This window comes from Metopolophium dirhodum, chromosome 7 (genome assembly GCF_019925205.1).
Source record: "Metopolophium dirhodum isolate CAU chromosome 7, ASM1992520v1, whole genome shotgun sequence".
Taxonomy (NCBI): domain Eukaryota; kingdom Metazoa; phylum Arthropoda; class Insecta; order Hemiptera; family Aphididae; genus Metopolophium; species Metopolophium dirhodum.
Window position 1 is genome coordinate 25,336,461 of NC_083566.1, and position 22,523 is coordinate 25,358,983.

Here is a 22,523-nt window from a genome sequence, read left to right on the forward strand (position 1 = left end):
TTTCAACAAGTTCCTTATTATGAATAAAGCTAAAATTATTTTTGCTTTTATTAGGTATCAAGTTTTTGAACTTCTTCTAGCTTATTTCTTGATAACATACAGATCCATATGCTGTATTATGCGGTAATATAATATGTTAAACGTTAAACTATATTTAAATTTAAACAAGTTTTGAATAAATATTAAAATATGAGGATCATAATAATCTAGATTTTTATATTATATAACAACCAGTGATCATATTATTTCAAGGTACCTATCCCCGAAATTTATTATAAATATTAGGCGTGGATCGAAACTTAAAATGTTTATAAACTCTTGAAGATACATAATTTGTTATAATTGTATATTTTGCTCAATTTTAGAAGGAATTAGAGTGGAGCAATATGTTGTATTTAATTAACTCTTTATTTAAATGATTTGTAACACAGCATATTATTATGATGCAATTTGTTTTACGACATAGCTTCAATGGTTTTGTAACAAAACTAAAAATTATTCGAGATATCTTATGATTTGTAATAAATGTAATAATGTAATAATATACATAGTACATACGTTACGGTTTAAAGCTATAGATTTTGTTGTTAAATTCGGGAGGCATACAGTTTTAATTTTTAATACAGGGTGACCCATGAAACCTATGGATGCTGTGCTCCTAAGTATCATTGTTTATTTTGAAGAACATTTTATGTAGAATTTAATAATAATTAAACTATATGCATTGCTATACAATAATATTCTATCAGAACATTTCATAAATATTATATGTAGGTAGCTTTAAATTCTTTGTCGCGAGATTTTGTATTCTATTGGGTTAAGACATGTTGTAATTTAAATAATCAACTTTATTTTTATCATATAAATTCATCATTTTGTTTTTGATAAAACGTTTTTTTAATTTTAAAATATAGATAAATATATATACAAATAGGTACTCATTATAAATTGAAAACTATTTCAACTGTATTGTATTTGGAAATAAATATTTAAGTACCTTCAGGCCTATTTAAGTAACAACATTTAAATAATTCTTTGCATAATAATTAATACATTATAGTATAATAAAACCACCATAATAATTCGTTTAATTAATAGTTTTGTTTAGATTAGTTACTGTTAAGAGTTATTCATATTTTATTTATATATTATATACGGTATACGGTATACCAGATACATATGTTATAGTAAAATATAGTACATACATAATTAATATCACGTATGTTAATTATTATTAAACTTTGGTTTAGTTTAATTATGAAACTTATTAGTTATTACTCATATATTTATTGTTCCATTTCTATTTTCTTTTATACCAATTATGTCATATTATTTGATTTCAGCAATCAGCATTCTGCACTTATTGAGTAATATATTAATGTCCGTTGTGTCTGTCTGTCGCGTATTTCGTTGCCATAGTTACTAGTTAGTTACTTAGCTTAATTAGGTATATGTGATTGTAGTTACCTATAGTACCTACATAGTTGATTTTATAAAGATACATTATTTAATTATATTTTTACACTCTTTGAACATTATGATGGTTTTTTTTTTTTACTAGCTGTTTTAGTGGTGTTAAGTACCTATTAAAATACAGTAGTTGAAATAATAATATAAAAGGAAAACAATTTCAAAATATATTTAAAATCAATGTTACTAAAAAGAGAACGATGAAGTAGAAACAATGGTCTCATCATCAAATGTTATCAATTTATTCTCATAATAATGTTAAGCTAGAATCAATCGGTTAAAAATTGTATTATTTTAAGTCTTTAAGTTATATTGGATACTGAATAGTTATATTAAGCTTTATTGACGTATTGTATGTGTACAGTACACCTATATATATTAAATTACTACAATATTGTTATAGTGTATACTTGAAGATATCTATAAAATAAAATGCACTTACGTGTAAATAAAATAAAACTTGAATGCTTTATCCAATTTAATTTTAAAATACATTGAAATTCGTTGACATCTCAATACATCACTCATCATTGTCGATGCTATATAAAAAAAAGAACCAAAAGTTGTTTATATTTAGTTATTTACTCATGTCGTAGTACCTCCGCTGGGAGGCCTCTACATACGGGATAATCTGTAATTTATTTTTATTTTATTTATTTTCATCAATTGTTCTTATTGTTCATGTATTCAAACAGATTGAATAAAAAATACTTTAATAACAAAAAAAAAAAAATATTTAGTTTAATATCAATGCCTATCAAAATATATTATCTACCTATACATATATTTGAGTGGTAATGAAATCTTCTTTACTCTATCAACAAAAAATATTATTTTTGTTTACTTGTTCTGAAACATTTGGCTTCATAATAATTTATTTTGTACTTGTTAACTTTCCGATAATAACTTTAAAAGTTTTTAAAAATCTTTATAAATAATGATCACTCGTTTATCATTATTATATAATTGATAACTTCCTAGTTTCGCTCAGAATCTACTCATCTACCTAATACCTAGTAGAAAGTATGTACCAAAATCATGCAAAATAGCCATAGCCATTGCTTAAGCCTTAAAATAATACAACCATTGCCTATATCATTATCAACACGAAAAAAATGTCTTTTATTATTTATTGTTATATCCAACATAATTATGTTCAGATAACTATTATTCATCATTATTAATCTGTTCCATGGCCATTAGCCATTATTAATCATACATACACTACACTACAATATAAATATATAATATTATACACTACGTCCAATAATCCGATATAAATCATTAAGAATTATTGACCGAACTAGTTCTTTTGCATTTGAATAGTACGGTAATTATTTAAGTACCTGTGTTCGGTAGGTAGTATTATGTTCGATGTTTATATAAATAAGTACCTAATGTGAATATAAATTACATTTGTTATTACCTGTATGTTTTTCATTCATAAAATTCATATAATCATATTTTTTACTATTTGATTGAGCTGTCATAATATTATTCAGGACAGTACCTACGTGTTTAACCAGTGACCACTGATTGAACAACACGCGTCATTATTTCACGAGTGCACTTTTATTGTTAATTGTTACAAAAAACTCGTGATATAATTTACATAATAATAATTATAAATTTGAGGAAAAACCAATGAGACAATCATTCAGTACAAAACTTCCATTTAATAATAATTAATTGTTACCATCTAACAAAACAATTACCTACTAATCCAAAATATCATATGATCAAATCCCTTCAAATAATATATAGGCAATTTAACAAACGATAAAAAACCAATTGAAACATCAATCTTATTTTTTGTCCAACGAACTTATCAAATGTTTCTTCACAATCCCATGAAATCAACAGCAACAACACAAAACACAAAACATAAAATAATAAATTCCCAAACCCATTATAACCACAGGAGACTTCAACTGCCACTAAGTTAGGAGGGTCGGATAAACAGAATATACCTAGAGGTAAAGAGATAGGGAACATTTTAGAAAATTACAATCTAATTCTACTTAATAATTACTAACTCACTCTCATAAATCCATCAAATAGCAGTTTTTCCAAAATTGAGCTACATTTTGTAATATTTCTATTGTTTTTTTTTGAAACAATGGTCTTAGGTACCTACCAAAAATTATTACCAGCAGTGATCACTTTCCTATAATTGTACATTTTATACCTCAAATCTCAATAGGCAATAGTTTAATATCATAAGAGCAGTCTCTACGAACTACGACGAGAAATAAAATTTGAAAAACTCAAACTAAACTAAACATCTAACTTTGTCTTTTTTTCTATGTCAATAAAATTTTATTTTTTGGGTCAAAAAGCGTGAAAATTTAATACAAGGCTCCTGATATATTGCTACTATAGCAGTTGAAAAATATTTAAAAAAACATAGGCACAATTTCTTTTAATAAGTATTTAAAGTTCAAATTTTGCCAAAATGTATTAAATTTAAAATTTAAAAATTATTTTGTAGCAAAAAATTATAAAATGTTCAACTTTCATGGATAATGATTGAAAATTTAAACAAGGTTCCGCGTAAATAGGTAAATAAATTACTTTATTCACAATAATATCATCAAATATACTTAGTAATATAATATCATAGCCCATAGATCAGTCAGACCATCTTCGCTCAGTGACCCACTTATAACTTACTGTACAGCAGAGCGACACCCACTTGCCCACCTTTTTTTGTTTTTATGGTTAATTTATATGTAGATAAATGTGATATTTTGTTTATTAGAATAGAATAAGACGATAGAAGTATCAGAATTTCAATATAACGTTTAGTTTTTTTTCAATATTAAAAATATACTAAATAGATATTTTTGAGTAACATTTACATGCATAAGATCGGAAGATCGGCAACTACTAGTTCGGCCAAATGACGTCTCGCGTCTTTTTTCTAATATAACTTATTAACGTGTAATGTGGGTAGACACGTACAACCTACGTATACCTACCATTATTCTTAGAACTTAACATTATATCAAATAAAAAATTATTTTTGTGTTTTGTGCTCCTTTAATTATAATTACAAATAAATAATAATACAGATATAAATTAAACTTTATGGAAATATTTTGTTTCTCATAACCTGTATTTACATTATATTATTTTTAGTAAAGTTTAGGGCACTAGGACGGCTCTGCATAGTTATTACTTATTATATATAATATACATATGAATATATGTTATACCTGCTTACTACTTGCATAAGACGTATTGATATCATATTAATAAATAGGTACATATTACAATATTACATATTTACTATTGTAAATTTCAGTATATAAACAATATAATAAATCATACTTTTCAAGTTGATATATTTATGTTTTTGACTTTATTGTATAAAATATAAAACTACATTATGACGGTATAAATAACAAACCAAAGAATGTAATTTAATATCAATAATAGTTAATAAATAATTTATATCCGTAGGTATATAATGTAGGTATACATAATATAATGTATAATATACTATGACGAATAATGTAGTTTTATAAGACAACTTTTATGATGATGAAATTGTGTTCTTCTTTATTTCCTCTTAGGCTAGTAGCAAAAATATAGGGAACTTTTTTTATGTAGTTTATTTTATATTTATGAAGTAGACGAAGTTTAATAACTTAAATTTTACCGCAAAATCAAATAATAACCACAATTTTGTTTCTTTAAATTTTATCTCTGGTCGTGAAAATAGAACTCTGAACTCTTTGTATATATAAGTTATAACTTATAGAAGCCTAATATAGAATATGTCATTATAAAAATTTCAATTCCATATTGCAATAGTATACCAAATAATTCTAAAAAAATAAAATGGTCGAATAATACTTTATTTATTGATCAATATTCTGTTAAACAGTAACTAATTCAAGTAATTGTTAGTTTCATTATTTTTTTAAATAATATAATTAATATTTTTTGAGATTGACCTCCCAGTGATACGCTGGTGGTACCTGAAAAGTCTTGAAAATAATCATTATAATTTTAAATTTATAACATTATTTAATGATTTCACTATTCAAAATAAATTAAATTCTCCTACCCAACTGTACTACACATCGGTCATAGATATAATACTCTAGGTATGATAATATGTACCTATACCTACAGTAAGATTAATTATCATTGTAATAAATATGCAATTTAGATACCCATAATAATTGTTGGTCCTGTAAATATTATCGACCATTTGAAATGCATACAACATATTTGATAGTTGATATTATAATAATATATGATTAAGTATTAATGTTACAAATAAACTTGAAAAGTCTGATATTATTGTCATGCATATGACCTTAAAAAATGTATCAGTCTGTACATAATACATGATACATTGTATACTGGGTGATTTTTTCAACAGTAAACGGTTAATAGATATTATTATCGTGAAAATTATGAACGTTTTTTAAAAGAAATAATATCGTTTTTACATAATTTGAACTTTGAAGTCATTATATAAAACAAAACTATATTGTTTACTATTTTTTATCATTATTGCATGTTTTGAGTTCTTTACTTTTTGAATGAAAGTATCCATTAATTTTAATTTCATATTCCAGGGGTGAACATTTTTTTTGTGACTTGTGACAATCTAATTATTTAAACAATATTTAATTAGTTACCTATAACTTAAAATTATTTTAAGTTTAAATGTTACGCTACAACTCAGATTGTCTAGGCTTTTGATACTTACAATAGTTAACATAGGTTAGGTATAACAAATTAACTTAATTTAAAAATTCGATTTTTATATATTTATATTATAAGAATAAATTAAAAATAATTTTAATGCATTATTAATTATTATTATTATAATGATGATAAACCAACATTTTAGTTTTCTTAGTGTTAGTCGTTGGACATTATTAAAATTTAAAGATATACAAATCAATATAATATACCTATATTACATATATATATAGCTACATTATACAGTAAATACACCATAATATTATATCATATTTTTATATCTTGCACACTACCCACATACATTTTATCGTTATGTAGGTACCTAAGTCCTTGTTCTTTTTAATTTTCTAAACCGTATTACATTGATCATAATATTATTATATTGTATTTGTATAGTATATTACTATCGAATAAGTAGGTACCTAGTAGAATTTAAATTTTCAATTCTAAAATATGAAGTTTGATATCGCTTTGGTGATTTATACTGAATATTGTTGAACTTAATGTATTTTAATTGCGTGAAACATGTTAGTGCCTACCTATGAAACGTTATTTGAATAATTTGCGAATAGTGATTGAAGGTTGTCGTGTCGCTTTAAAAATTTATATTTTATAACATGTATATGTAAGCGTTTTTAATTAAGTTCATGTACACAGGTACTGAGGTATATTTTTCATATGCAATAAGTAAAATCGTTTAAAAAACTTGTTTTTTTCGTTACCCATTAAGCGCAAACACCACTTAACCTGGTTTTTAGTATGAATATAGGTGGATAGATTTTAGCGTGGAGTTTACCGCCAAATCTATAAGTAATAACCAACTATATATAGGTATATATTTGTATTAAATATTAATACATCGGCCGCATGGTCTTTCGCATATTACCATGTTTATGTTATGATTTTTTTATATGATTCAAGTTATACTTACATTCTATACTTAAGAAAACGTGGTAGGATGAAGTATAAATACCATAATTCTATAGTATAGATTTAGAAAGCGAGTATTCAGGTTTACCATATTATATAAAATAAGTACAATGGTTATCATGTTCTAAAGTTTTAAAAAGATTTTGGAAGTTAAAAGATGCAACGAAAATAATTGTAGTCTTTAAAGCACCAAATATCAGCCTTTTATCGGATTCAATGTGGTCCATAGTCGTCGGTCGATATAACAAAGCAATTGTCGAATTAAAATTAAAATTTACAAGGAAAAGTTTAAATAGTAATAAACATTAATAACTATGTTAATACTTTTCAATTGGAAATTGGGTCTTTGGAAAAAACTGTAAGAAAATGAAGACTTGACGCTCTTTCCATGTTGTTTGTATCGTATTAAACCAAAAAAAATGAACCAATTTCCTAATTTGAGTATTCCGAAAAAATTGAATGTTTGAACAATTGATGTTGAAAAAGTTGTACCTATACAAAAAGAAATAATTGATATTGAATGCGATTTAAATTTAAAAAATCAAATTCAACAAGGTTGGTATTCCGTGTACCTACCTACCTGATTTTTACAAATGTGTGCCATTTCCTCTCGTAGATAGGACTTTTAATATTATGGTATATTTGATACTTTGGGTTTGAAAATGCATGGTTAAGTCTATATACCATTACATTAACGAAATAAAATAATATATAAAAAAATACCGCGGAGTTATACAACGAGGAAATAGCATATTACGTTTTTTTCGTAGTTAAATCTTAATTGTTTTTATTAGGGAATGATACGAGTTCCAGCATCGAGTTCAGTAATAGCAGTACTGCCACATGTGAAAATGCCAGTCGTTCCATTGATGACTTTCCCCCGGACTTTTTCACTGACAACCAAAGACGTCACGGCGCTGTTGTCTTTCACTTCTTGGTGGCTTTTTATGGATTCGTTTTCATAGCATTCGTCTGCAATGATTATTTCCTACCGTCGGTGTTTTGCATATGCTTAGGTATGTTACATGTAATATGTTTTTTAACTAATAGGCAATACCAGAAAAATGGATTATAATAATATGCAGGTTTCCAATGGGTACCAAACTATTAATGTTATAGGTATGCAGTAACTAATCTTGCATTCTTGCTAATATAATCGGCAATAAAAAATATGAAAGATGCTTTTTTTTTGATTGATAAATTTAAAATTTATCATTACTTAATTTTAGGAAAAGTCACAGCCAAACTTGTATACAATTGTCGTATATGGGTAGTATACTAGTATAATAGTATTAAATTTCCTATGTTACTTTATATAATATGTTAAATATAACACCAGTATTGAACTATATACCTATAGATACTCATTACGCAATAATACGGAATAAAATAATGTCCTGGTGACCGGTGTTATACAAATAGATTTCACTACCGTCATTTATGCTTTTGTAGTTCTTCTTAGTTCTTATAAGTTATAGGTACTCATTATTATAAATATTATCCAGTTGAAAATTCCAGACAAAATATTTTCAAAATCTCTGCGTATTATATTTAATTAGACGAATTATCCAAACTGCACTATACAAATCGACTGCTACAGAATACAGATAGCCACATAGTGATGTAGGTAATATACAATACGCAGTGAAACAGAATAGATACTATTTTATTTTTTGTAGTATCTGTTTTATTACGGCTTGACTTTCAATATATTGTTACCTACTGTCTATATTTCAACGTACATAAGTAGGTTAACTACTTAACTACTATAATAAGTAATACAGTCTACAAAATTGTAATTTTTGTAGACTGTATGTATGTATGTATGTATGTAGGTAGGTATGGAAACTTTTCGACTCTACCGGACACCCTTTTTTTTGGAAAGTTTCTAAGTTTTCTGTTAAATTATGGTTAAAGAAGTTATAATAATTTGAAGTTTTGCTGTTCTTACGATACAGCTTCAATAGATAGTTTAGTGATTAGTGACAATTCGAAATTTCTACTTTGGGACATACCTACATCCTACCTATACGGGGAAACCTAAAGCATAACAAGTAATCACTCCTTACGCCGACGCTGCAGGCTCCGGTCACCTACAGTCATTATTACATCGTTCTGTACGTGCATTCCACAGACTTGGGCATCTCACCGGACGTGGCGGGAGCGACGTTCATGGCGACGGCCACGTGCGCGCCCGAACTTTTCGTCAGCGTCATCGGAACGTTCCTGACAGAGTCTGACCTCGGTGTGGGAACGGTGGTGGGCAGCGCCATATACAACACACTGGGCGTATCGGCGTGTGCCGGCCTGGCCGCGAGGAAAGCCATCACATTGGAAAAGTGGCCGCTGCTCCGGGATAGCGGTGTGTACTTGGTGTCGATCGTCGCGCTGGCCATCATCGTAGTGGACGACGTGGTCATGTGGTACGAGGCGCTGTTTCTGCTGTTCATGTACTTTGGGTACTTCCTACTGATGTTCACGCAAGGAAAGCTCAGGACTGCCGCCAAAAAGTTGAAAAACAAAAACTCGTTCCGGTCTTGTAAGTATTTTCAATTTCGGTGCAGTAGTCATATATTTCCATGTTAAACATTAAAACCTAAACATAATAATAATATTATGAACAAGACAATTCAAAAATATCACTCATCATTGCCATTTTATCCTTTAATTGAATAGAAATTGCTTAAATTCTGATTTTTGGAACTTTTAATAACATGGAACGTTTAAAATGGAGTATCACACTGTATTTTTTGTAAAGAAAAGTTCTTTTTTTACCACGAATATAAATGTCAAATAATCGATTTTTCTGACGGTTTAGAATTTAGTTGTATCCATCGTGAAATCGAAATTCAAGCAACTAATAATAATGTTTCTGAATTATTCTACTCTGGTCACCACGATAATATCTATATGCATAGAATGTTTGAATAAACTTTTACTGATCTATAGTTTTAGAATCTGTGGTTATACACTTAATTATACATAAAACATAAAATAAATTATTTAACTTGGAAACATTTTGCGAGTAATGATAGAACTTAAGCAAAATACTACTATTTAAGGATAAAATGGGAATAGACATGCTTGAATATGCTTTTAAAAATTATACTTCCATCGCCGCCGCTACATATTATACAATATATTTATACATATGGTGATTAGAAGTGGCGTACGCAGGATTTTTCAATGGGGGGGGGGGGGGGCGTGAAAATTAGTTACAATTTTATTTTTGTTTTGTCCAGTCTAATAATTTCAGACGTTTATTCGAGGTATTTTAAAATGTTTGTAACTTTTCAACTTTTCTAGTAGAAAAAATGCTCGGATCATAAGCTTCGATGCCCAATGTATGTTTTTGGAAGCAAATTAGATCTAGTTGGTACTTTTAGCAGGTCGAAATTGAAAATGCTCATTGATTTTTAAAATAATTGGAGAAAAAAAAATGAAAATTTATGAAAATTGTTTGGTAACCAGCTTGGTGATACCATCCTCACTTGGATTGTATTTGATTAGTTTAAATTTTTTTTCTATAAATGTCAATAAAAAATTATTTATCCGGTCAAAAAGGTTAAAAATGTAATACGCAAGTTTTTACTATAGGTAAAATATTAACGATACATAGGCATCATGGTTATTTTTATAAGCATTTAAAGTTCAAATTTTGTCAAAACCACAGTTAATTTGTATGGCTAGACAATTTAATACTAAATAGTTCATACTTTTACCGGAAAATTACAGATAATTTTAGGAAAATTGGTATGCAAATACAATATTTTTTTCATTCTGGTCAGATGTATATGAAATTTATGTTTTGCTTACTATAATTGACAGTTAGAACTTGATAAATATTTTTTTTTTAAATTAATATTATACGGGCAATGGGGGAGGCTTCAGCCCGTTAACCTCCCCCCCCCTTGCGACGCCACTGGTGATCGGTATATTATATCACCCATCCTTATCATTCAATTCATCACGCAATATGAACCTTTAATTTAATATAATATACAGAGTGATTATGTTAATGAACGCTCATCATTTCACAAAGTATTAAAATATTTATTTAAGTAATCATAGTAGGTACCTATGAAAAGTTGCACTCACCCTAAATTTAAATGCTTAACAAATATATATGCCTATAGGTATTGCTTAAAAATGAAGAACATGAATCGTTTGATATTCAAAATATATAAATACTATATCATTCTGTTTTAGATTATGAAATTAAAATAATATTTCCATTTAAAAATAAAAAGTTGTTACTTCACCATAAAACATAGGTAAGAGTAAAATGAAATGGGGACTATTATAGGTACTGCATGCATCATAAATTTTCCAAAAAGTTAACTTAAAATAAAGTTAATATTTTTTGAAATAAATACTAATAGTGAGTATTTACAGATAAAATAATCATCCTGTGTATATATAATAAGGTTTCGGTAGGTTTAAATAGGCATATATATATCACGCTTGCCATATTAATAATAGTATCGCAGACCGGCTTCAAATCTATAAGCTCACTACCATAATAATAACATAACAATAATACAATATATAACGTACCTACCATGAATACTTGGTAATTGGTATTTGGTAACCCACTCGCTACTTACAACAACTTATTTTGCCACGAGAAGTTATTGTAATTCCACTATAATATTGTATTAGAATCAAGTCAAAATGAATGGCAATATTTTGCGAAAATGTTTGAGTAAGCACTAAGCAGTTTTTTAAATCCTATAGTCATTTGATTCGGATAATTAATCCAGAGTTATACCTATATTATCTTAATTATTCTAAAGGCTAAATACCCTTTCGATTTTCATAAGAAATACAAACTGCCATGGATCTCTTTCTAATGGTATTGCTTTCATAAAATATGGTAAGTCGGTAAAACCAGTTGCATCAAGAAATTCCGATCATGTCTCCACTTATACTTGGTCTTCTTCTCCCTTTGTGTTGTTATTCCTTTAAGTCCAACTAATACTAAGTAGTCTTCTGCTAGTCTACATTTCCTTACCTACCTACTTACTAGTTTCATTGTATATTTCACAGTATTGCCCTGGTTTCACAACCATAAAGAAAAATACTATATACATGACTCTTGGTAAAGTTTTATCTGACCTTTAGATTGCTTTTATTGCTGTTCAGATATGCTGTATACATACATGATTGTAGACCGAATATTCGAGCAGCAACAAAGATTCTTGTAAGTTGTCTTTTTTTTGAGTAAACGCTCTTTTTTCTGTGGATCTTTGCAGTCTTGTTTCTATCGAAATATACGAAATGTTATTACCTACTCGGTATTTTTAATGAGTACCGATTTTAATCATTTTAACGGGAACGATGTGCGCGAGTAAGTGAATATCTATTATCAAAACTCCTAAAATAAATTATCAAAAAAAAAAAATACCTGTGTAAATACAACTGATAGGTACACTAGTACCTAAACGCCATTAAATGTACTTTAATATTTAAATACTGAATACTGACGATTTATAAGTTATTATAATTATTATTATTTAGTGGGCGTAATATATTGCCCATGTATACGTTATAATTTTTGCAACGTAATTCGTAATGATTTCGATAAATTTAATAACATATGCCTATATAAATACAAGATAATAATAATTACAAAATAATAATTAAAAACAACATAATATTATGCCGACGCAAAATGGCGAGAATGGGTATAAGAACTACCTATAAAATATATTGTTAGTACCTACCTACGTAGTCCGATTATAAAAAATCCGCAAGACCTATATTATTGCGTTTTGACGTAAACTATACACTATGCGTATATAAGATACAGAAAAATATTGTTATGAGGGTCATTAACACGATCATATACGGTAGACGGTTCTGACGTTTTGTGGTACTAATTTATAGGTACCCGCCTACCTACACAGTTCATTTATTCATTATAATGGCACACTATATAGCCTATAGGCTATACTGTTATAGGTATATAATGTAGCTGATAGAAACGCGAATTTTTTGGCATTCGTAAATCGTAATGTTATATTACTATTAGTATTATAATTATTTATAAGTTATAACCGTCGGCGACGACGCAGACAATTAGAGAGTTTCGAGCACAGTTCGCCACCGTAGTCACCGCCACTGGTAGGCAGATTTCTAGATAACCTTGATGGGCCTAGGGGCTTTAGTCGATTTATATACGTATACATAATATTATACCGGGTGATTCACCAAGTATACACAGTACACACCCCTTTTTTTCAACAGTTATTCAAAATCTGATTTTTGGAATTTTTAAAATATATGCTTAATATCTATTTTCAATGTACTTTTAAAGATCTTATTTTCAAATTCTTAAAACTGTTTGTATTACGCAAAAAATGTCCTGTTTAGAAACAAACTTCTGTTTTTTTAAATGAAAGTCCCCCTTTTCTACTGTAAATTGCTTAGCACATAATTTTCCATGAAAATCTAAATTCGAACGAGTAGTTTTTGAGTTATTTAACATTGGTTATTGGGTACTTACCAAGTATAATAGGTTCATGATAATGTGTTAAAGAGATATAGAGGATATGGTGGTTTAAAAATGTTTTTAATTACTAATTAGTATTTAGTATTAATCTATTAACATTAATTATAATTTGTAAAGTAGTCCAAAAATAATAAATACTATATCCAATATATTATAACATCTATTTTATGTTTTTGTAAAATTATTTTTAAGGACTATAATTCATAGTAGTTACTAGTTAGCACGAACACTTCAATAAAATAGATTAAGCTACTCGTTCGAATTTTGAATTAGGTTCATCAAAAATCAAAATATTAAAAAAAAAATTATCCCCTAAATAATTGACAGTGAAAAAAGGGGTTCTCGTTTGAAAAACACAATTTTGTACCGCCACAAGACATTCTTTATTAGAACAAAATAATCTTAAGAATTTTAAAATATGGTTTTTAAGTAGAATTTTTTATTTAAAAAAGTGGGTAAGTGGGTGTCACTCTACTGTATACTAGGTTTCAAGTGGACCAATGTAATGAATGATGTTAAATTTGAATTTAAACCGTTTTTCCTTAATATTTATTTTGTTTTTTCCAGTGTTTTTGAAAACTAATGGAAATTTTAAATTTTGACCTCCTTAATGCACCAACTTGATTTACTTTACCAAGATACTCGAAGCAGTTTTACTGTCCCAAACAGTGATGACAGACACAAAAAAAATTTTAAATTTAAAAAAAAACACACATATTTGTTAAATAAAATTAATACATTCGTCGCTCCACTAGAATCTAAAATTTCAAAAGCCAACATTTGAACAAATTCTTTATTAAAGCTAAAAATGGGATGTGCATACATAATGATTCACCCTGTATAATATATAGTAACAACAAAATAAGGTTATACTTTATAGGCACCATTGAAACAGCATATACAAGTACCTTATTAACCTAGGTATCCCTATTATTAATTTGGTACTGTAGGTACTTATAAGTTATAACCTATTCAGATCTCTGTTCGATGTTTATTGTATAATATAATGTGTTGTAATGCGTTATGCGTGGATTGCAGGTAAAACAAAATATACGCGTAATTCGTACCTACCTATATATATTATTTTTTTTTCACAAGTCTAGATACATAGATGATAGATGAATTATTGGTAATATTTATTAATATTAGTGATTATTTATTAATAATCTGAGATAGAGTAGTACCTATTACTATAATAATATTACATATTTGCATATTTATACCTATACTTATGAGATATTTCAATATAATTTAACAGTCATTGATTTTTCTTTGTCATACCTACATAATAATACTATTTTTAATAATTCTTTGTTCGTTATAGATTAATTTGTTTGTCGTCATTCTGCCCATATTATATAATACTAAACTAGTATGGGTTCATTTTTTTAAACAAAAAAAACTGTATTTCTTTATAAAAATGATTATAAAAAACACATGGATACAATATTTGTTTGATATTCAAATATAAATGGTACGTTATAATGTCTATAGGTACCTAGTTATATATATAGTTATACTTATAGACTTATAGTTAACACAGGTAGAATAATAAATAAACAACTTAAAATGTAATATTCAACAACTTGTATCAATAATAAAATTAATGATTGTACAAATAAAGGTCTTTTTAAACATTTTCTCGGAAAAATAAACTAGTTTACATTAGAATATTAGGTGTATGATAATAATTAATAAGACGATGTTATTGTGATATAATCTAAACTATGTAGGTATGTCCCATTGAAAATATCTACGTGTCATCCATAGGAAATCAATATAAATAATAATTATTATTTTATTTGTTTTTTATAACTAATCCTGTCCAAATAGGTAGGTCGTTACATGTTTTCACAACAAAATAAACAAACAATTTATGACCTTGTAATTTGTAAAATGTAAATAAGTAAAATAAATTTAAATTTATATTAATATAATATAATAATTATAACACGTATTTTATTGTATAGTAATACTGATTTTAATGCTTCATATAATAAAGCTAATCTGAATAGTACAGCTACTGGCCCTTAAGAGGATGCGCTACTCAGATATTTGTTGTCTACGTCTTACAAATTCATAACATACCAAATTTAAACTCTACAGTAGATCACGTTTAACTCAGTTGGCTCTTCCGAACCTTAATATTCGCTGTCATTGTATATTCTCTTTTTTTTTTTTATCAAATCTAATTATTGTACAAAAAAAATTGTATAGATTTTATTTTAGTGAAATTAGTAAATTCGTAGTCGTTTGAAATGACGGGTATTTTTGAACTATTGAAACTCGATTATCGAGAAGGTAGATCATCAATTTATTAAGTATTTATAATAGTGAGTAATGAGTATTTACAAAACTCTATTCCTTTTTATTAACAATTTGAATACAACATAAAAAAAAGCTATTTTATTGATAATATCTGTTGGTTATTTCAATCAGTTTCTGAAAAAAAAAAATTCAAACAATTAATTTTTATTATTATAACTTTTTAACGGAGGGTGAAAAAGTACAAAACAAATTTTTTTTGGCCAATTACAATTTAGTAAATTTTTACTCGATGAAGGCACTTCGTATTTTCAATATAAACAGTTTTATGTACCTATGTATTTCATCACATGGATCACGGGCAGGGGTGGACTGGCCAGGGAGGAAAGGCAGAGAAGTTCACCTGGGCCGGTCAATTTAGGGGCTCTAAATTTAAATTATAAATTTGTGATATCATGGTAAATTAGCTGTCTGTCACCTGTCATGCAGTCTATTATTTTAGTTTCGTAACTGCTATAATCATATAATATGATTATGATATCTTATATAGTTTTATATCTTAGTGATACTCAGTTATCAGCTTAGTATGCGTTGGCAATGAGTACCTATATTTTGCTATTATTAGCTCTTGATATCTACTTATTGACTTATTGTCATCTCCGCCTGGGCTGATATACTCCCAGTCCGCCCCTGAATTCACGGGCTGCGTTGACGTGAGTGGTGAATAGCGGATGGTTTGCCAATCCTTGAGTTAATCTAGTGCAATATCAATAACTTTTGTAATCGGGTCTTACTCTCTAAGGAGTTGGGTTTTAGTGTTTTACTTATTATACATTACCTATACGGCTATACCTTAGCACGGCTTAGCGTCTCTTAGTAATATATACTCAATATTAATAATATAATATTGTTTATAGTAAATTACTTGTCAAGTTATTATTGTAATTTAATAACGGTTGTAAAAAATACCCGTGGTGTCTAGAGTAATATAATATGAGAAATTATATAAATCTGAATATTATAATATCATTGTTAGTTATAATAATATGTCATGTGATTATATAGATTTCTTAAGACACGCGGCGTTGGACGTCCGTAACTTACTATAGATAATTTACAGGGCAATACATTGAAACAGTAGCTCAACCCCTTATTTTCTTCAATGACGCAGTTATTCTAAATCTGATTTTTGGAATTTTTAAATAAACATAAAGACTATATTTTAAAATTCTTGAGAATTTTTGTAATACTAAAGGAGTATTCTGTGAACTGTGTAGATACAAACTACTATTTTTTTTAATAAGAAATCCCGTTTTCTATTGTAAATTATTCAGCAAAACCTTTTTTTTTGAAAATGACGACATATCCAAATCAATATTTGAATGAGTAGTTGTTGAGTTATTTAACTTTGTGTATCAAAGATAATAATAGGACTATGATAATGTGGTTTGGATATATTAAGCTCCAGGGAGCTATTTGAAAATTATTATTATTATTATTATTTTTTTTTTTTCATTAGAAATAAGGCTTCAACATCACCGGTCATTAGCCTAGTGTAAAATAACAGTGTAAAAGAGATAAAAGTAAAGTTAGAGGAAAAAAAAACAAAACAAAATTTAATTGCAAATTGTATTGGTCTTAAAAATACGGAGCAAGATTTGTATAATGTTAAAATTTATATATGAGGTTATAATATTGGTTAGAAATGTAATAATTTTAGTGATATTTTTTTCATTTAGTGCTTCTTTCATATTCAGTAGTATTATTAAATTTAAAATTATTGTAATTAATATATTACTAATCTACCAACAAATTTTATAATTTGTAAAAATGCCCCAAGGATATATTTAATAAATACTAGATCCAATATAACATAATATATTTTATATTTTTAAAAAACCATATTTTTTAGGGTCCATTATCCTTAGTATAAATAGTTTAGTAGATAACTGAGAAACTATACCTACTTGCTTATTTTGGGTAGGTAAATTGTCAAAACAATGAACCACTAATTCATTTAGAGTAAAAAATGATGGTTAACAATAATTGAAAAACGAAGGTTGGAATACCACGGGACACTTTTTAAGTGGTATAAACAATTTCAAAAATTTGAAATTATGATCATAATTCACATTTTAATTCAGATCGATCTTTAAGTGTATTTAAAAATTGAAAATTCTAAAAATCATAATTTAAAAACATTTACCATTGAAGGAAAAATGGGGGTTGAGCATGCTTGATGAATCACCCTTTAAATTATACCATTGGTTATAATACAAGTGCATATTATAGATGGCTGGATTTGAATCTGCGCTTAACTTTTTAACCTATAAATTGAACGAATCTTCCGCTTTTGATAAATGATAATGTAAACATCACGTTTGTATGGTTTGGTTTAAACCGTCTAATAATCTATACTTCCAGACATAATATAGAGGTCCACGATCCCACTATACCTATTCAATTAGAGATAAAGACAAATATAGTATGTATACCTAATCGTATACTCGTATAGACAATACCCAATAGGTATAATATAGGATCTCCTGATTTAACCACTTTTTAATTCAATTTTTTTGAATATAAATGTATAAGTATATTTTACAACTTATAGGTACCTAGTTACTTACTTAATATTAGTAATTACCGTAGAATGGGGAAACTTTGATTTCGCGGGGTAATTTTGATACCCATATATTTTATTCACCAGAGTATCATGATGATTTAATTTTTTTTCATAGAATGGGGTTACTTTGATATCACATTAAGAAAATTAGGTATCAAAGTTTTCCACTACGTTGTGTAACTTTGATAGCATATTAAAAAGATTAATATCTCAAAAGATAACATCAGAAATTTAAAAATTAAAACGTTCAATTAATATTGATCATAGCTAGTTGTAATTTTGAGAGTTTTATCGTTAATACTAGAGAAGATTTCCATAAAATAAAAAGTAAAATTTTCATAAAACAGTAAAAAATTATTAAAGTTACCCCATTTTACGGTAGTAAATTCTAAAATAAAACGTATACAAGTATACAACGTAATGTCTTGATTCTTGAGTTCGAACAGAAACACGTTATATATAGGTACAGGCGCACATAGAAACAAATTAATAAAATTTGACTTAACTTTTGATTCCTGTATCTACTTCCTGTATAAAGTTAGTATTAATAGGTAAGTATAGCGTATAGGTACCTAGCAACATACCTATTCATTGTTACAGGGGCTATAGTTTTCGATTATGTTCAACGGCTGTTAATCAATGCATTGTTTTATGGGAAATTTACTTCGAATGAATGTCGAAGCATTTCATTGCCTGAAAGTGGTGAAAAAGCATGTCAATATGGAACGGGTTGGTCAAAAGATTAAACAATTTATTGAATAACTAATAAGCTTTGAATAACGAGAACAATTTGCATGCGCATGAGCTATATAAATCAAAATTTGAAGAAAGCTGTAATATTCTTATTATCTATTTCTAATGTACCTAAATTAATAATATTGTTAACTATAGTAGGTTAACTTTTTTATCTACCTAAGTACTATAATTTATTATAAATATTAAATACTAATATTTATAATTAATGCTACTATTAATAATAATAATAAGTCTTCAATTCAGTACCTAGCTAATATATACAACAGAGCTACTTCAAGTTTTGGTATTATGCAGACTACACTCTTTAGGACTCACTTGTATACCTATGTTTGAATATTATATAGCTACAAACTCGATGAAACCACCGGCTTTCGACATTGGTTACGGTGTTTACCGTTCATTCTACTTCACGGAGTATGTACCGCCTCCACCGCCAAAAAAGTGCCAGACAAGCAAAAATCCCAATGAAATAATGGACGACGAAGAACCGAGTAATTATTAATATTATTATTATTTATAATAACGGTGATATCATCATATTATGAGGGGTAAACCCAAGATTAAATAAATTATTTAGTCTAGTCATATTATAAACAGGGGCGTCATTTGCGATTTTCTGATTGCAAGGGTATATGCATTTGCATCTCACGGATGCTCTTTATATTTTAAAGATTTGTTATTGAAATTGATAATCACTTTTATAACCCAAATTTTACAAAACTAACACATACAATCAAACAAAAAAATGTACAAATTATTTTTATTAAATTAAATAAGTGAAAAAATAGTTGGCAAAAATCAGCATTTTCATAAGGAAATCGTGTATAAGTCCAAATAACGTCCTATTTACTAAAGTTTTTTTTAAATTTTATTAATCTACAGAATTCTACTTTTTTAATTGAATACAAATAATTTGTACATTTTTGGTTTTATTGTAGCTATATTATTATGTTAGTCGATAGCACAGTAAAATAGCATCAAAAAAAAATTTAAAAAAATACGATATCAAGTTGAAAAGTTTTAAAGATACAGATCAGCAAATGTGCGGCAGGATCAGTTTTTGTTTAAAAAAAAGTTGAACTGCCCTTAAGAGGACGTCACACCCGCATGTGTATTGTGTTGTCTCCGTCTTATACAAATGTACAACATAGCAAAAACTGCTTTGCGCGTGACAACTTTTATCTTTCTGTGTTTGTAGTGTTGGCTCCAAAATTTCTGAACATATGGGGGAGAAAATCATCTATGCAACAGCATGCTCTTTTAGATAACATAAATACAATGAAAGTAATTTACTTCTAAACATTTTGTTTATTTTCATTTGCTTATAAAAAATGATTGGATATTGCTATTAAAATAAACGCTGTTGCACAGATCAAATTCTTCTTTACGTGTTGTGAAAATTTGGTAGTTTTGCAACAAATATGATGCGAGAAAAGTTGTCCCGCGAAAAACAGTTTTTGCTATGTTGTACGTTTGTAAGACGAAGACAACACATGCGGGTGTGACGTCCTGTTAACTAAAATAATAAGAAAGTTAGATCCACCCTTTAAAGGGAGTTTTTTCATAACTTAAGGTAGGTACTATATCATAAAACGCCGGTGGCCGGTCGGTCACTTCTTCACGGAACACATTGTATATTATTATATTATTCACACACATATTGTTTCATTAATGAACCAATCAACGAATTGAAAAAAAAACTGTTTATTTAATATAGGTTACCTACCTAATACTGTAATATTACATTATTGACTGATGAAAAAATGTATTGTGCAACTTGAGAAGTCACTGTAGCTAAGTCTACACAAATAAAAAATAATTTCGTAGGTACATTGACCAACATCAGACCTATAGGTTCCGCCGATATTCGTACTTTACCGTAACATATTATATTATTTATATAAGTTATAAATGCGTAGTGTCTTCACGGCTTAGTATCTTACATATTTTTAAATACAGAATATTAAAAAAAAAGTTTTTGAAAATATATAGATACTCGGAATATTTAACTAGTATGACACTACTACTAGTAATGGCTACAGGAATAAATTATTTTGCATGTTTTTTTATAGGGCTCGGAAGTTGTTTCATTTGCATGTTTCTTTTGGGCTATTGCCTATTAGATTTATTGCTAAGTAAGCTTGACATTATTTCCACGAGAAAACGAAAAAAATTATTAAAAGTTCATAGTGCATATTTTTACATATTATTTAAGTGATTTTTTGATTTTAAGAGCATTTCTTAAATCTACCATATATTTTTAGAGCGCATATTTGATGACGAGTTTACGATACAATTTTAAAGTTTGAAAATAAAAAAATAAATACATTATATTATTTTGTGAGCGTTTTCTGCAATATAGGTATTGTTGTATCGTGTTTTAAAAATCCCTAGTTGACGTACAATTTCCCATTTTTATTAATAAATATTTAGTAAAAATTAAAAAATATAAAAATATTTACGAAAATTGTGAATAAAAACAAAAATAAGTGCATATATTTTGTACTTTTTAAGTGCATTAAGTTCCGATCCCCGGGCCACTTATTCCCCTAAACATTTTGAAATGACGCCCCTGAATAACACTGACCGTAAATCGTAATCTGTGGGTTTTTAAAGGTAGTTAGGTACCCCTACATATTAAGTAATAATGGGTATATCTATAATAAACATAATATTTAAACGTAAATTTGCAGTCTCCCCCATATGGAAAGTACCCACAGGTGCATTGCCCATCATGTGGTGGGCATTTTCCTTACCAGTAGCATTCATGTTGTCGGTAACAGTACCGGATTGTCGGACAAGGCGTAAGGTGTACCCGTTCACGTTCATCATGTGCATAATTTGGATAGGCATCAGTTCGTACATAGTGTCTTGGATGTTGTCGATATGCGGTGAGTACATAGTTAGTGACAGTGTTGTATTACGGAGAGGGGATTTGAGTGTCGTAGGGGTATCCCGTGACATACCACCCCCCCCCCCCCCCCTCAAATTACGCCACTGGACAGTTATTATATTATTATTGTATTGACTATTTTGGGTGCAGTAATAATAATTCACCGTACCCTTTCTATTGTTTATATATACAGGAGACACATTTCATATTAGCGACATTGTGATGGGCATAGCGGTTTTGGCGGCTGGTGGCAGTATACCTGAAGCCACTTCGGGCATAATAAATGCCCGAAATGGTAAGACTTACTACAACAAATTATATAGTCATATTAGTATTATGTATTC

General features: G+C 28.0%; 1 protein-coding gene across 2 annotated transcripts in view; it reads left to right on the forward strand.

Annotated features, from left to right (window-relative positions):
* Positions 1-22,523, forward strand: part of LOC132948265 (sodium/potassium/calcium exchanger 5-like) — a 37,865-nt gene that overhangs the window by 14,256 nt on the left and 1,086 nt on the right. Inside the window, exons 2-7 of one of the 2 annotated variants that reach the window (XM_061018670.1) lie at positions 7,920-8,141; positions 9,260-9,664; positions 19,131-19,259; positions 19,631-19,777; positions 21,980-22,177; positions 22,373-22,474. In XM_061018670.1, the coding sequence (XP_060874653.1) occupies positions 7,920-8,141; positions 9,260-9,664; positions 19,131-19,259; positions 19,631-19,777; positions 21,980-22,177; positions 22,373-22,474 (1,203 nt within the window). The remainder of the gene's footprint in view (positions 1-7,919; positions 8,142-9,259; positions 9,665-19,130; positions 19,260-19,630; positions 19,778-21,979; positions 22,178-22,372; positions 22,475-22,523) is intronic. The other variant, XM_061018671.1, reaches the window with a different exon arrangement.